Genomic DNA, 17,224 nt, shown 5'->3' with positions numbered 1-17,224 from the left:
AAAGTGGAATTGTTTTCATTTAACATTTCACATTCTGCTCTTGAATTTTCATTACTTATTACTCCTGATGAAAAAAGAGAAAGCTTTATTCTATGGTTTAGAGACAAAATTGACAAAATTAAATGTTTATAAGGTATTTCAATAAGATCAGTAGGAACATAAAAATCTATGTATCAAAGATAAGGAGGATTCTGGAAGTGTGAAGACTTGAGAGCTAAAGTGTATGACTTCCAAAAATTGTCTGGTTCTGGCTAACCGTGTGTTATTCTATGATTTTTTTTTCCCTCTGATTTAGCTGACTGTGACAAGTATAAATAAGGGGAGCAAATAGCTACTCACTCACAGTCTATAGGAAGGTATATTGAGGACAGCAGTTTTTAATGCCTTTTCAGGATACTTAAACTGACACAGCATTTTTCAAAACTCAGCAAATTTTTGGAAAAATGAAATTATATCTTTATTAGAGGCATTTTCTATCCCTATCATTGACATTTTAAGTGAGACAATAGATAACAATTTAGCATGTGTTTAACCTGTTCAACCACCTAGATTTAAACACAAAAATGAATGTCATCTAGTTTCCCAGTATTGGCTAGCTAACCCTAGACGTTATCCACAAGGCCAAGAATGACTTTGGACTGTACACATAGACACAACTATCTATAACATTGAATTATGGGTCTTCCTTTCATTAGAGAACATTTGGCTGACCCTTTGTGAAGAATCATTTAATTTTATATTGAGCATCAGAGGACTGGAAGCTGCTCTTAGGCTGCATCATAGGTGGCTACTGGTTGATATGTGGTCATTAGTAATCTAGACTCCTTTCTCACCAGCTTTAGTTCTCTACTAACCATGGAAAGACTGTCCATATAACCACATCCAGGTACAATCATTGCACTTGTGTGGTGTCAAACTACCCTGCTGGGCTTCTTGTACTTTGCCTGATCGTTATATATTGTACATAATAAAAGCCCAATCTACACCCTGCTCAACCGAGCCATTCTATGGATGGTGCATTTCAGCCGAAGACAACTAATCTATGTAATTAGATTCAATTCTTGAATACTTGGTAACATTTTCCCGGTGCTATGCTCCCACCTCTGTCCTGTCAGTAACTTTTGTGATTGCTTTCTGTGTCATCACAACTGCAGCTCCCTACATCCTAAAAGGGAATAATAGAATAAATAAGTGAGGATTTGGTTTTCAAAAATGGTCTGTAAGGAAGGATGGGAGGGAGGTGCAAGAGGGAGGGGTTATGGGGATATATGTATACGTATAGCTGATTCACTTTGCTATACAGCAGAAATTAACACAACATTGTAAAGCAATTATACTCCAATAAAGATGTTAAAATTTTTTTTTAAAAAAATGGTCTGTACTCAACTGTCCCTATATGAGCCTCCTGACCCAGTCTTTTCTGCTTTCTTGGGGGCAGGTTGCATGATCAGATGGTAAAAATCAACCAAAATCTGCATCGGCTGCAGGTAGCCTGGCGGGATGCTCAGCAAAGTTCTAGCCCAGCTGCTGACAACCTCCGTGAGCAGTTTGAACGACTGATGACCATCTATCTTTCTACTAAGACTGCCATGACTGAGCCGCAAATGCTGCAAAACTGCCTAAATTTGCAGGTGTCCATGGCTGTCCTCCTAGTTCAACTGGCCATAGGCAATGAAGGCTCACAGCCGATAGAGCTAACTTTTCCTTTGCCAGATGGCTACAGTTCTTTGGCTTACGTGCCAGGTAAGCAGGCTCTCCCTTGGGAGCTTCCTATTTATAGCCATCTAAGTTTAACTGGGTCACGTTGGAAGTTTAATCCTCAAAATATCCTTCCTTAGTTATCATTCAGCTGTTTTTGGAGAAACAACTCAAACTTGTAGGTAATGTCTGTTGGCTGAAGCCTGGGGGAACTGATAGCTTGTTCCTCAGCATTGTGTCGCCACTGCTGTGCAGATAAGAAAATAGTCTTCAAAGGACGAAGTGCAGTCAGGGTTTTCAGAGCTGTTAGTTTCTATCATTACTGTTGTTTGTCATTCAACTTACAAATTTATTTGTCTAACCCACCCCACTGTGCTATTCTTTAGGAAAAAAAAAATCGTCTCCTCTTGGTTAACCCAGAAGTGAGATTGTGTGTGTCTGTATGTTGGTGAGGGGCCGGCAGAAACTGTCCATCAAAATCAAGTTACATGTTCTTGATCACTGTACTGGTCATCTATTGTTGAGTCACAAATTACCCCAAAACATAGCAACTTAACACAACAGACATTATCACACACAGTTTCCACGGGTCAGTGATCCAGGAGTAGCTTAGCTGCATGGTTCTGACTCTGGTCCTTCGTGAGGTTGCAGCCAGACTGTCCACCAGTGCCATGGGAATCTGAAGACTCGATCAGAGCTGGAGGATCTGCTTACAAGCCTAGTAGTGTGGTTGTGGCAAACCTCAGTTGCTTACTGGCTTCTTTTCCAGGCCACACAGGACTCTCCTTAGTACTGCTAATGGTATGGCAGGTGGCTTCCCTCAGAGCAGGGAACCAAAATGGAAGCTGTAGGCTTCTATAACCTAATTATGGAAATGACATGCCATCACTTCTATGTGCCCCATAGTGTGTCTTCTACCGTGGAATAGTGTAGGAGGAGATATACAAGGGCATAAATACTAGAAGGCAAAGACCAGTGGAGGACCCCAGAGAGTGAAGACCATAGTCATCTAATGTATTCATTACTATTCAAGATTCTTTTTCATCTAAAGGGTTATTTTAACACACTGTTAACCTTGAGTGTGGAAGTATATGTCTATCAGTATACTTTCTTAAACTGCACTGGTGTGTTAACATTTTATGTCTCTACTATTCTGTTTACTTGGATCAAAATAAAAATTGACTTACATTCAAAGGAGATTCTATATTAATTTATCGTCATTTCTAGTACCTACAAGACATTTGGGGTTTTTTTAACCTTCACTAAGTAGAGTAAAAGGGAGGAATTTAAATAGTGCATAATACAAAGAGTCAGATGTTTGGCTAATTCCAGTGAATATTTTCTTTCTCAGAATTTTTTGCAGATAACTTGGGTGATTTCCTCATTTTTCTCCGCCGCTTTGCCGATGACATCTTGGAGACATCAGCAGATTCCCTGGAACATGTCCTTCATTTTATCACCATTTTCACTGGAAGCATAGAAAGGTGAAGTGCTGAAAGCGTGGCTCTGTCACAGTTTAGAGCTGCAAAACATTCAGAAGACTTCTAAACCAAGAAATAAACAAGCCTGAATCATAAGGGGTTGCCTTCAGAAGTTGTGTTAACATTAATGAATCACCTGACTATCCTTATGGGTAGCCCCAAATCCCACACTTGAGAGGCATAATAAACAAAGGACTTTGCCCACAGAGAATTTGAACCTGCATATAAGGTACCTGATGGGAATTTCACTGCTAGTCCCTGGTTAAAATAGTTACCTTAATGCCAGAGACCTTGCCAGGTGCTAATGATCTTCTAATGTATGATAACAAAGTTTGCTCTTAAAATTCTGAGTTGGATGAGCAGTAAACTTGGGTAAATGCTCTCTGATCTCAAGTCTTAGCATTCATAGCTTCTAGTCCTCCTTCCCAAAGGAAGATGCTCATTGACCTGTAGAGTTGCTTCTCTGATTTTTTGTGGTAGGCCAAAGGGAACAGTCTGTACGTAAGTGAGAATTTGCTGCACAAAGAAGAGATCCACAATCCCCTGAGCCGTGTCAGTGAGACATAGGTAGAAGCCAGTCCTTCACTGAACTGAGCAGACCTAATGAAAAATCATAAGTCAACAAGTATTAGGCGCACATGGTATGCATTATAAGTAACGTGGAATAATTATATCCTGGCCCTTAGCCTCAGAAAGCTTGGAAAGGCAAGTTTATCCCAGATGAAGCTGTCAGAGAATAGTAAATAGTAAGTCGTGCATTGTTATAGTGAAGTAAACAGAATGGCAGAGCATTAAATAGAAACTTAAGTACTCATCCTCGTAATTGGTAAGCTGTGATCTTAAAGAGCTGAATGGTACACTCTGCGTATCCCCCAGAAATTGACCAACTTAAAACTGTGGAGTCGTGTTTTCTCCTGTAATCCTCTGTACAGATGATATGTGATGTTTTGACTCCTCGTATGGAGAGAATAGTTATAAATTTGGGAGTTAAATTTTCTGCCTGCTCAGTTTGATTTCTGCCCTATTCGTAGGATGAAGAATCCCCACCTAAGGGCCAAACTCGCTGAGGTGTTGGAAGCAGTGATGCCCCACATGGATCAGACCCCAAATCCCTTGGTATCCAGTGTGTTCCACCGGAAACGTGTGTTCTGCAACTTTCCCTATGCATCGCACCTTGCAGAAGCTCTAATCAAGGTCTTTGTGGACATTGAGTTTACAGGTAAAGCAGTCTAGAACCAAGAAACTGATCGCTGATCAGTTTTTAAATGTCAGGAAAATAATCATAAGCCATTATTTATTGAATACCTACCATGTGCTACCCTTGATGCTAAGTGCTTTTTTCACATTGTTTCCTTAATCTGTCACCATCTGGAAAGTTTTACTCTATTATCCCCATTTACCTATGAAGACATGGATGCTCAAAAAGATTAAATTATTTGTTTATGTCATACAATTAAGTGGTAGAATCAGGTCTCTCTCACCTTAAAAAAGAAAAATGCGTACTGTTAACAACTTTACTATAATTTTTGATAGAATCATACTCAAATAAATTAGGCTGTCCAGTTAAAACCCCAGGTCTTTATTTTTCTCTGCCTCAAAATTACAGAATGGTGGATAATGAGACAGTGTGCTGATTGAGATATTCTTTTGTCTTATCCAGACGGTCTAACTCTCATACAGTTTCATTGTTAGATTAAGAATAACAGCAGGCAACATTCCCTTTCTCTCATGCCCTTTTGAGCTGTAACCCTGAGATGCTATGTCTGAGTAAACAGTACCCCCTCTCAACCAGTAAACAAGATCAGTTACTTAAGACCCCTTTTAAAGGGGATGTCCTACCAGCCAGTGATAAATACAATTAACATTAAAGAGACATTTAACACTTTACTGACTGTTTTTCCATATTTGAATTTTGACTTTGTTACTTGCTTACCTCTGAGACTTAGTTTCCTCATTTGTAAAAGGGGTTGAAGTGATGGTTGAGGCAGTGTATGTAAATCTTTATAATATATAAGAAGTTGCACAATAAATCATTGCAGTTATCTCATTATACAGCCACTATGACCCTCTGGTTGTAATATTAGAGGGTGTATTATAATTCCTGTTTTATTTTCTGAGGAAGTGGGAGTTGAGAAAGAGTAAGAGACTTGCATTAAGTGGAGCCAGAAGGAAAACCTAAGTCTCCTGACTCCAAATCCCATGCCCCTCCCTTATTATATGACCCAACCTGTAGAGCTCTGGTGGTACCTGTGGCATGTCAAAAGCAGTATAAGCCTCAGATTTTTAGCTCCTGGCCTGATTTTTCAGAGTAATCAAGAACCAGTTAGCCACACAGTTGGGATGTTATCCATGAAGAATGTGGGGATTACTTTTAGTAGCCCATCCTGCACGTGGCTGGCACTGCCACAATGGCCAGCTCAGAGGCCTCATTCAAAGTCTGATAAGTAGTCTACGTTTGGATGTGGAAGCATTTGTTTCCCTTGGCTTTTATTTTGCAGCTCAGTCCTTGTCCTTTTCTGAGTACTGTATCGTTTATATGTCCCCCCCTTGTTCTGTCGGTAAGGAGATAAACAAACACTTGATTATGACTCTAGGCCTTCATAAACTCCCGCGGCAGGTCTTGCCGGTAGCCTTGACACATTCAGAATTTTTATAAAATGGCTACACATAAACATAAGCCCTTGCCTTTTCTCTGATAGCACCACCTTTGTTGATGTTTTGCTCTTGCCTTACTCCAGGAGACCCCCATCAGTTTGAGCAGAAGTTTAATTACCGCCGCCCCATGTATCCCATCCTCAGGTACATGTGGGGAACAGATACCTATCGAGAGAGCATTAAGGTGAGAATGTTTTTGGTGAAACCAAAATTGAGTTATCTGAGTTTTGCTCCACATAAGCCCCAATGGGTTGTGATTCAGTACTAAAATGTTTTTTTCTTGGGCTGGGACTTACAGGATTTGGCTGACTATGCCTCTAAGAATTTAGAAGCCATGAATCCCCCACTTTTCCTCCGCTTTCTTAACCTGCTAATGAACGATGCCATCTTCCTTTTGGATGAAGCGATACAGGTAAAAAAAACAAACAAACAAACAGATTTAACTGCCCTTATACCATCATACATACTTTTTACCTCTTAGCCATAATAGAGCAATCCTTATGCTAGCAATCCCCTAGTACCAGTCTTGGACACCAAAAATTTGCAAGTAGTAATGTACCACCAACCTTGCCCTTGTAGAGTTTGATAGGTATTGTTCCATTAGAGACCAAGACCAAGGGCCTTATGAGCTAGGATGATATTCTGGCAGACAGTGGAAAAGAAAGTGTGAAAGGCCAAACTAAGGTACCCTGGCAGAACTAATCAGTCTAGCACTACAGAAAGAAATCAGAGGATCTTCGTTCAGTTAGTGACTTTCAGCTTTCTTCCATCCCTAGACATCAGTAACAGTGACTGACCAAGGCAATGATTCTTAGCCCTCTTTCCTAAAAGATTCTGACTTTTATACCACTATTTGGAAAAAAATCTCTGGTTTGGGTTATTTTTTCACATAAAGACTCCAAGTCATCAGTACTCTTCATCTGTCCACTGCCTCCCAAATCTTTAGCTATATCTGAAACATGAGTTTTACAAAGTATACACCTGGGGGTCTCTCAGTTCCTTCAGCTTAACCCTCCCTTGTGGAGCTGCTTATTGCTGCTATAAAAACTTCCCTTATCTGCGACAGGTGTAAGATAGGGCAGTGACCCAAAGGGAGACAAAGCAGGTAAATCATGAGGGTAGCCTGTTGGATAACCCACACACTCCTCGTATTGATTAGCAATCTCCCAGTAACTTGTATTTAATTTGTGAGCAAATGTTCCTGCTTTGTTCATAATCCCATACTTGAAGATTTTAGATCTGTTGCCTTAGAAAACAAGTCCTGTAATAAATAGACGTTTCTAAGGAACAGTTATGTGACAGAATGACACAGACGGCGTTTTCATGGGACTGTAAGTTTAACATGCTTGCTACAACAGCAAGAATGGTGAGAGGCAGAGGGTTTTAAATATTTATGGTTCTCCTTCCAGACATTTTGCATATGTGATAGAGCTTTGTTTTTTGATAAGCAGTTTTGGGGGGTGGTTTTTTTTTTTCATCTTTCATCTTTTTTTTCCCATCTTTCATCTTTTTTTTCCCTGTAGCCTGTTTGCTTTTACCAATATTTCATATACTATTTATCCTCGTTTCTATTTCATAGACTATAATATTTCCAGGGGAATTACCCATAAGTCTACCCAGGCTGAAACAATTTTTCCCACAATTTCTTTTTTATCTTTTTTTGTCTTTTTTTCATCTTTTTTTTTTTTTTTTTTTTTTTTAAGTCTGTGCCTTGTGGCATGCAGGATTCTTAGTTCCCCGACCAGGGATCGAACCCATGTCCCCTGCTTTGGGAGCATGGAGTCTTAGCCACTGGACCGCCAGGGAAATCTCCCCACAGTTTCTTTTTAAACTTCAGCCCTGTGCTGAGAAATAAAGCCTCATGTCTCTTAGGTAATCTGTGGTTTTCCCAGCTTAGTAGACTAGATTTTAAATAGGACCTCTTAAATATCATCTTCCCTTCAATACACTTTGTTCTCTGATATCTTCCACCTCTGGTTTCTATAGTATTTGAGCAAGATAAAAATTCAACAAATTGAGAAGGACCGAGGTGAATGGGACAGTCTGACTCCAGAAGCCCGCCGAGAGAAGGAGGCTGGCCTACAGATGTTTGGACAGCTGGCACGTTTCCATAACATCATGTCCAATGAAACAATTGGTACCCTTGCCTTTCTGACATCAGGTAAGGATACAACACACTGCTTTCCCAAAACATGCAGTGGTTAAGATCTGCTTCATTTGAGGGATCAGCCCACTGAGACTCTGGTGACAGTATCCTCCTCCACAGTCTGAGAGGAACTGAATCACTAGAAAAGCTTCAAAAAGAATGATGTTGTCCATTGTTGACATGGGAATGAGGAAATGGTCATCCTCACACAGCTGCCAGAAAGCATAAGTTAGTATCATTTTTCTTGAGGACACAACTTACCCGTATCAGTATAGCTGGGGGTGTTTGTGTTACCTGAAAAAAATATTCTTGAATCTGGTTAAATGTGGTAGATCAAACAGAGATATTTATCTCTACTCCCTCTAGAGCTGCACTGTCCAGTTCAGTAGTCACTCGCCACATGTGGCTCTCAAGCATTTAAACTTTGGCTAGTCGGAATTGAGATGTGATATAAGTAGAAAATACACACTGCAGGACTTGGTATTTAAAAACAAAGTAAAACCTTTCATTAATAATTTTTATATTGATTATATATGAAATGACAACCAAGGATCACCAGACATTTGAGGAAATCCTCTAATGTGAAACACAGATAATAGATGAAAACTCTTTAAAACAGGGGTCCCCAACCCCCAGGCCGCGGACCAGTATCGGTCCACAGCCTGTTAGGAACAGGGCCGCACAGCAGGAGGTGAGCGGCGGGCGAGTGAGTGAAGCGTCATCTGCCGCTCCCCATTGCTCCCCATCACTCGCATTACCACCTGAACCATCACCCCACCCCCACCCCCGGTCCGTGGAAAAATTGTCTTACACGAAACTGGTCCCTAGTGCCAAAAATGTTGGGGACTGCTGCTTTAAAATATCTTTATAAACTCAGAGGTATGAGAGAAGATACAGCATACATAAAACAGAAACAAAGAGGCAACACAAGGGATTATGCAAAGAACAAGAAGGAGCTCTTGGATATTGAAAATGTAACTTCAGAAATTTTGAAAAGTCAGTAGAAGGGTTAGAAGATAAATTCAAGGAACTCTTCCATGAAAGTAGAACAGAAAAAGAGATAGAAATTAGAAGAGAAAACAAGAAAATAAAGGATCAATCTAGGAAGTATCAAAAGAGAAAAATGAAAGGACGTTATCAAAGAAATAATACCCCCCAAATTCCCCAAAACTAAGTCTAAATTAAAAGGAGCCACCAAGTACCCAGTGCAGGGAATTTTTAAACCCCCACACTAAGGTATATCATTGTGGCATTTCAGAAAATCAGGGTACCTAAAAGGTTCCAGAGAAAAATCAGGTCATGTACAATGGTTTAAACATCTTTGAATTTCACAGCACTGACGTTTGAAGCTGGAACACAGTCCTGATGGAAAATATCTTTTCAGCCTAGAATCTTATTGCCCACCAAACCATTTTACCCTGTTTGAGGGTAAAATGTAAGGACATCTTCAGACGTGAAGGTATCAGATTTACTTTTGGTGTACCCTTTTTTGAGAAGCTACAAAAGGATAAATATACTCCATCAAAATGAAGGAGGAAAGTGGAATCCTGTAAGAGAGATGCAAAGGAAGTTCCCAGGCTGATGATAGAGGTAGCTTGTATGACCACCACACCATAGGCCTATAAAACAAGGAGTCCAGATTGGAGTGAGGAATGGAAGCTTCCAGAAAGAACATCTCCAAAAACTATTTTTGAGAGTTTTACATTTCTGGTGGAGAGTTTAGAAAGATTTAATGATAGGTACTCTGAAAATAAGCAGGAAAAAAAAGTATTAAAAAGTATATATAGGGGCTTCCCTGGTGGCACAGTGGTTGAGAGTCTGCCTGCCGATGCAGGGGATGTGGGTTCGTGCCCCGGTCCGGGAGGATCCCACATGCCGTGGAGCGGCTGAGCCCGTGAGCCATGGCCGCTGAGCCTGTGTGTCCGGAGCCTGTGCTCCGCGACGGGAGAGGCCACAACAGTGAGAGGCCCGCGTACCGCAAAAAAAAAAAAAAAAAAAAGGTATGAATCATCACTATCCTATAGAACTTTATTTGATGGAAATGTTCTATAAATCTAGACTGTCCAATACTATAGATACTAGCCACATGTGGCCATTGAACACTTGAAATGTGCGTAGTGTATCTGAAAAACTGAATTTTTTACTTAATTTTAATTAATTTAAATAGTCACATGTAGCCAGTGGCTACCATGTTGGACAGCACAGGAACCTATATTTACTGAAATGGTAAGGTATTTACGATATCATTAATGAAAAAAGTAAGTTACAGAATATGTACAACATGATAATCATTTTGTTTTATAAATGTATATGTATGTAAATATGGACAGGAAAACTAGAAGGATATATTAGCAAAATGTTAACAGTGTTTACATCTGAGTAGTAGTTTTTATATTTTGTTTGTTTGCTGTTCCTTGTCTAATATTTTCTAATATTACTGCAATGAAAATGTATTTTAAAAAATAGCAGTCCCCAGAGGTCTCCAAGTAAAACTCTAAGACATTGTAAGTTGAAGATTGCTAATGGATTGAGTTTTCACAGACTTTGGCTTTTTTTCCAGAGATCAAATCCCTCTTTGTGCATCCTTTCCTGGCTGAGCGCATCATCTCCATGTTGAACTACTTCCTGCAGCACCTGGTTGGCCCCAAAATGGGGGCCTTAAAAGTCAAGGACTTCAGTGAATTTGACTTCAAACCCCAGCAGCTCGTTTCAGATATCTGCACCATCTACTTAAATCTTGGGTACCTGAGATTTAATTGGGCAGGCCAGAGGCCTTGCTCGTGTTTTAACTGGGGGTTTTGACAATGGAATGACTAGCTGGTAATTATGTGGAAATAGAAAGGAAATGGTTTGTTTCTAGTTGGCTGATGAAGGAATCTTCTATAGTTTTAAATAATGAGATTTTGTACGACCTGTGGGACGTTATTTGGAATTTCCAACATTCTGCCTTGATCTGTGCAAAGATGAACTTTACTGATCCATTGTTTGGAAAAGCAGTATATTTTTAAGGTCATGGGATAGTTCATAAGACTTCCTTCCTAAAAATTAGAAGAAATCATTCTATATCAAAAGAACATTCATGGTATATAAGTGATGGGGAACTTTGTTCCTCAACCCATCCGTTATTGCCCTCTTTGACCTATCCTCTGATGCCCAGTTTCTTTCTGATGCTGACCTTCTAGGGATGAGGAGAATTTCTGTGCCACTGTGCCCAAGGATGGACGTTCCTATTCCCCAACTCTCTTTGCACAGACAGTCCGAGTGCTGAAGAAAATAAATAAGCCTGGGAATATGATTGTGGCTTTCAGCAACTTAGCGGAGAGAATCAAGGTAAGGAGGAGGATGATTTGCTTATTAACATGTTCAATAAAAACTATGTCAACTCAGCCGTTCTGCTTTTTTACCCAATTTGAGGGGGGAAAAGAGTATTGCATTGAGAAAATATAAATAGCTGATTCTTCCTGATTAGTCAATAGCTAAAACTACCATATTCTTTAATAGTACTACTCTTTTCAATATGAGGGTGAGAACAGAAAAATAATTTAAGAAGCTTCTACTAAAAAGAATTTACAGATTTTTAATAGGCCGTTTTTATGAAAACTTCTCTGTACAGTGTTACCAATAGACTTGAAAATCTACGATATTTATACAGAACTTTTTAGAATACAATTCAAGATTAGTAGCTTTTAGTCATTGATTTTTATTGATTTTTCTCTGTTCTCTCTATTTGTAGTTGGTAGTTGGCTTATATAGGAATGGCCATACATTTTAAAGATTAAAATACTGTATTGTACTCAGCTAATCCCCTTCGTTGGAGCAGCTGCATTTGCATTTATGAAGAAGGAAAAATTATGGCACGGAGTCTAATGGAAAACCTTCCTAATTGATAACAGTCTTCCCTTCATTGAGTTATTTATTGAATTGGGCTTCATCTTTGCCTAGAGCTTAGGCAGATGGATCGCTGAGGAACTAAAGTTCAAGCAGATGTTGAAGCCACTTTTAAATTCCCATACCTGTTTGTTCCTAAAACCGGAAACTGCTTTTCATACACAGACTGCATGGGTAACTCTGTAATTATACAAATAATAACCCCCTCCAACCCCCACCCCTTACAGCCGGGTTGTTGTCAGAAGGATGGATGTTGAGTGTGGTGTGGTTTTTTTCCCCTGTTAACATTTAGATCCATTTCTGGTCATGGCTGCTAGCAGCTGAGCCAAACTGAAGATTCAGAGTTGGGGCTGAATGTTAAATTTGCTCCTATAGTATCCATATTGGCTTGTTTAGAACATAAAGCTGAGAATTGTTACTGTCGCCATAAAGGGTTACTAACAATAACCCTTGAAGGTTAAGGTATAGTCATTGAGCATTTTGAGTTCAGCTGCTTCTGTGATTTCCCCGTAACTGCCCGGTATTTGTGCTCAGTCTCTAGCAGACCTCCAGCAACAGGAAGAGGAGACCTATGCAGATGCCTGTGATGAGTTTCTGGATCCCATCATGAGCACACTGATGTCTGACCCTGTGGTGCTGCCGTCTTCCAGAGTCACTGTGGATAGATCCACCATTGCCAGACATTTGCTCAGGTAAGCCAGCCCCCAAAAGCAGCCTCAAGAGTACAGGTGTACATTTGTCTGCTATCATCTTTTTCTCCCAGTACAGTGCACCCAATAGGTACTCCACATTGTTGATTTATTAACGTATTGTGTTGAGGAGGCATGTTGGTAGAAGTATATCACTTGATTGTTAAGGATTTCAACATCCAAAACAAGACACCTGTTGAGAAATGCTGGAGCTAACTTTACCTCTTCCTTCCTCAAGGAAATAATTTCTATCAATTATAAAATATGTCAACCTTGGGCTTCCCTGGTGGCGTAGTGGTTGAGAGTCTGCCTGCCGATGCAGGGGACACGGGTTCGTGCCCCGGTCCGGGAAGATCCCACATGCCGCGGGGCGGCTGGGCCCGTGAGCCATGGCCGCTGAGCCTGCGCGTCCGGAGCCTGTGCTCCGCAACGGGAGAGGCCACAACAGTGAGAGGCCCGCGTACCGCAAAAAAAAAAAAAAAAGTCAACCTGGAGTATAAGTTGACTTGAAATTGTCTTAATTTTACTTTAGTTGTAAAAATATAAAAGACAGATTGAAAAAAAAAATTCAGGTTTTACACTCATCGTATGGGTTTACCCACATTCTGCTGCAGCTGTTGCACTCAGCCATGGTGACTACAAGTTTTCCCCAGCCTGCCTACTCTAAGTGCAGCATTAGAAAGAAATGGGTACTGAGAAACTCTGCCTATTTAAAATGAAGTTATATAAGTTGACCCAGATCTAGGGAAATAATGTTTTTTAAATATTGGAAAAAAGGATGTTCTACTTGATGGTATTTGGTATTAAGCACTCGCTATATGCATGATGCTGTGCTGGGTAGTATGTCTTTTCCAAAGTGTCAGTGAATATTTTTATCGTGGCTTGAGAGTACAGAGAGAAGGTATATCATTTTACCTATGAGGAAGCCATAATCTGCATTTATTTGAAGAGCAATCAGCTAGCTAAATCGAGTGTCAGCCTACAAAGCTTTATCCCTTAACACCTTATACTGTTTCAAGAGTCTGTCACTAAAACTACAAACAGCTCTTTATGCCGACATGATTGTTACAGGGTCTCTGTCTTGGGGAAATGGAATCAAATACCATCTGAAGAGCAATGTTGAGATAAAATTTGTTAAGCGGAGAGACAAAGTAGCTAAAAAATCTGCAAAAACAAAAAACAAAAAAAAAACCTCCCAAATCACTCTCTGTCATCCCATTCTTTCTAACCTCAAGTCAGCACTTGATTCAGAATCATAATACACTCTAGCTTCAGTCTCAAGGTGGGATGCCTAGGTATTCTCTTTTTGGCTGAAGATGTTAGAACTTACAGAAATAACCCCATTTCTCTTTTTCTCTTTGTCTCAGTGACCAAACAGATCCCTTTAACCGTAGTCCCCTCACCATGGACCAGATCCGGCCAAACACAGAACTAAAAGAAAAAATCCAACGGTGGCTTGCAGAGAGGAAACAACAACAAAAGGAGCAACTTGAATAAATACTGTGACCTAAACAAACCAAAAACCAACCCCAGAGTGTAGATAAACAATTGTTTGTGGTTTCTCTCTTTCTGGTTCTGTTCCTTTCCTTTTCCTTGCTTTCTTTTTTATTCTTCACCCTTTACTAAATTAGAGAACTGCTCTTTCTCAAATTATGATAATTAAAATTCCTAAGAACTTTACAGTGCTCCTGGCTTGCAGGAAATTATACTTATAGCATCACCATGTTTGGAAATCATCACTAATTTTTACCCTTTGTTATATCTCTTCCTGTTCGTTCTTCTTCCTTTTCTTACCTTAAATTACATTAACTTCAACTACTAAAACCTCCTGCCACCCTACTATTTCTCTTCCAAGAACTGCTCAGACATCTTTGGTGAGCACTGCTTTTAAGTATATGATGTCATGTATTGACAGCTGATATCAGAAAGTCCTGTGTTATCAAGGTATTTACTAGACTTTATGACCCAGACTTCAGCCCTTTTCCTTGTTACAGCTCTGCAATGTTACAGAATAACATTTTGTATAAAAGCAGATACCTTGATGTTTGAGTAGATTTTTGAATAAGATGAAAGATGACATGAAAAAAAGGAATCTTATGCAACTTCAGTTGGTAGCTCTTAGTTTTGTGTTACATTGTAACTCAAAGATATCTTGGAGGCCAAACACTCCCCCATGGAGTTGTCATTACCACAGAAAATTTAGCCCTATAATATTTTTAGGAGGATTGGTAGAACAAATTTGCAGTTCTGACACTTTATTCAGAAAATTCTGAGGTGAAAAAAGAAGGCTGTTGGGCCCTTTTCATCTGCTGGAAATCAAGGATTAGGCTTGAGTAGAAAAGTTAGGCAACAAATATTGTAACTATGAAAAATGTCATTTTAAGACACTAATATCAGCAGTATATCTCAGTGTATATATATATATATATACACACCTACATACACACACCATGTACATTTTTATATTGGTCTAGTGTAAACAGAGTACCAATTTATATTGTCTCTTCCATGGTAAGATGTATGCAGTGTGTGGCCATGTTTACTAACATTATTCTAGACAAAATTCTGAGACTGTAAAATGTATATAGTTAACGTTTGTTTGGGCTTAAGACCTGACTTCTAAGAGCTGCTTCTAACTCAGCCTTAGGTCATCAATTACCAGAGCAGGAATTTGAGCACAACCTTGTCCACAAACCATTTTAAATACCCACTTAGGTCTATGTAGTTAGTAGATGGATGGGCCCCACTTTTACAGGTTGAGCTTGAGTTCCCTACTCAGTTGTGCAGCTTAACATGCTGAGTGAGGCACATTCCCCTATGGACTGTCTATATCACTATCCCTCTAAGCCCAAAAATATAACTAACAAGAAAAGTGGTATGATCTAGAAACAGGGGTCATTGCTTCATTTAGAGGATATTATTGTTAACCACGGCCTCTTTCAAATAAGATGGTAGTTTTACGGTAATCCAACACAAGTTGTTATAAGCAGTCCTTGATGTGTTTTTGATGGTATCAGCTGGAAACCCTCAAGTCAGAGGGCATCCCACACTAGATATAAAGTAGATGTTGCCTGTTGCTGTGCTTATAAATGAAAAAGGCAGTCTAGGACTCTCGCAAATGCCAGAATGTAAGATAGTAATTCAGTATGCTCCCTGGGTCTTTAAGGCATGGGTTGACAGGATGTGTTTATTTTCTTAAAATGAGCTTCTTTTCATATTTATTATCCTCCTTTACTTCTCTGAGAATGAACTGTATAAAATAAGCTTCAATTTATTTGCATTTATCTTCCAAACCCAATGTAGAAGGATATTTTCATTTTTAAAAGAAGTGGGGAAAAGACCAGAGTTTTATAGGAGAAAATTGGAGGAAAAAACGGGCACAAAACCTCAGAAGGCAGCTGTTCCCAGCAGCTTTCTAGTTAACAACCTCTATGCTGCCTCTTGTATCTGTGTCTGTATTCTACTTCTGTATTAAGTTAAGTCTTCAGATTGTAAGCCTTTTCTGGCAAGGTTTTTTGTTTTTGTTTTTGTTTTTTAAAAATCTCTTTTCCTGAAACTTTTTATGAATGGCTATGGCACCATTAATGCTGCTGAATATCTATAAACATCACAAAGGCAAGTGCGTAGCTTAAGGCCACTATTGGTAAGGAAACCAAGTGTCCTCTGTGCCTTTTTCCTTTCCTTGAAGTAATTTAAGACATCCCAAAAATGCGACTAAAAAATTATGATCGTGGTACAACATGGTGCGTATGTGCACTCAGAAGCTTAAAGAGGGCTTGTGTTTTCTGGAACTCAGCAAGCTCTAAATCTATCAGAGCAGACTTTCTGACATACCTAGTTTTATGTGTTGGCTTTGCTAGCGTATGATAGGAAAGTGAAGACTCTAATCAGCTCTAGTATTGCTTACTAAGAGGGTAATACTAAACTTGGAAAATTAAGTAGGTTTTATCAAGCAATCTGGGTTTGTTTGTTTTTAATATGGTTTTTAATGGATATGTGAAAACTGAAAGAAATGTCGAAGGTTTTTTAATGGTGCATGTGAAGGTGCCAGTTGCTATTTGGTATCACACTCTACAAAAGCTTCATTACTTTATTTGATGCTGGTTACTAAGCAGCCATTGCACAGAGCATAAGTCTACTGGGTGCCTTTACAAGCCAGAGGCTGATGCTGCACTGTTGATGTCATGTGAGGAAATAATGCACATGCTCTAACTGCTTGGAAAAGAAAAAGAACCTAGAAACAAAGAAAATGAAGAACAAAACGACAAAAAGTTTGATTGAAATAAAACTTGATCAACGTAACTGTATTTTGGAACATTCCAGGAAGGTTACTTCTTGTCATACTTGCCTGGGGGTGTTTGTTCAAAGCTTGTATTTAATAAATGAACATCTGACTTAACCTTTGTTATCACTGCTTTATTACAGTATCAAAAGCTAGTGGCAGTTCCAGAAATCCCTCTGAAAACTTAGAGGGCTCTGAACTTTACTTTTTTTTTAAGGTCGTATCAAATGTGTGGCCTGGCTGACCTAACCTGCCTTACCAGGCTTTTGGACCCTGGAGTTATCTTCAGATGAGTCTCAGGGCATGTTTCTTCCTAAGCAGTTCACTTTTGGCTTCACTTTTCTTCATCTGGCCTAAACCCCAGGTCTTTCACTTTAATCATTCA

General features: G+C 39.5%; 1 protein-coding gene across 1 annotated transcript in view; it reads left to right on the top strand.

Annotated features, from left to right (window-relative positions):
* UBE4A (ubiquitination factor E4A) overlaps positions 1-16,956 on the top strand; it is a 33,967-nt gene extending 17,011 nt beyond the window's left edge. The window contains exons 11-20 of the mRNA XM_082659769.1: positions 1,439-1,743; positions 3,050-3,182; positions 4,211-4,398; positions 5,918-6,018; positions 6,133-6,246; positions 7,821-7,995; positions 10,541-10,721; positions 11,163-11,310; positions 12,403-12,560; positions 13,925-16,956. Of these exons, the coding sequence (XP_082515895.1) occupies positions 1,439-1,743; positions 3,050-3,182; positions 4,211-4,398; positions 5,918-6,018; positions 6,133-6,246; positions 7,821-7,995; positions 10,541-10,721; positions 11,163-11,310; positions 12,403-12,560; positions 13,925-14,054 (1,633 nt within the window). The 3' untranslated portion in view covers positions 14,055-16,956. The remainder of the gene's footprint in view (positions 1-1,438; positions 1,744-3,049; positions 3,183-4,210; positions 4,399-5,917; positions 6,019-6,132; positions 6,247-7,820; positions 7,996-10,540; positions 10,722-11,162; positions 11,311-12,402; positions 12,561-13,924) is intronic.
* Positions 16,957-17,224: the final 268 nt, after the last annotated feature.

This window comes from Grampus griseus (genome assembly GCF_964374135.1).
Source record: "Grampus griseus genome assembly, chromosome: 8".
Taxonomy (NCBI): Eukaryota; Metazoa; Chordata; class Mammalia; order Artiodactyla; family Delphinidae; genus Grampus; species Grampus griseus.
This window is presented reverse-complemented; position numbering and strand designations above follow the sequence as displayed.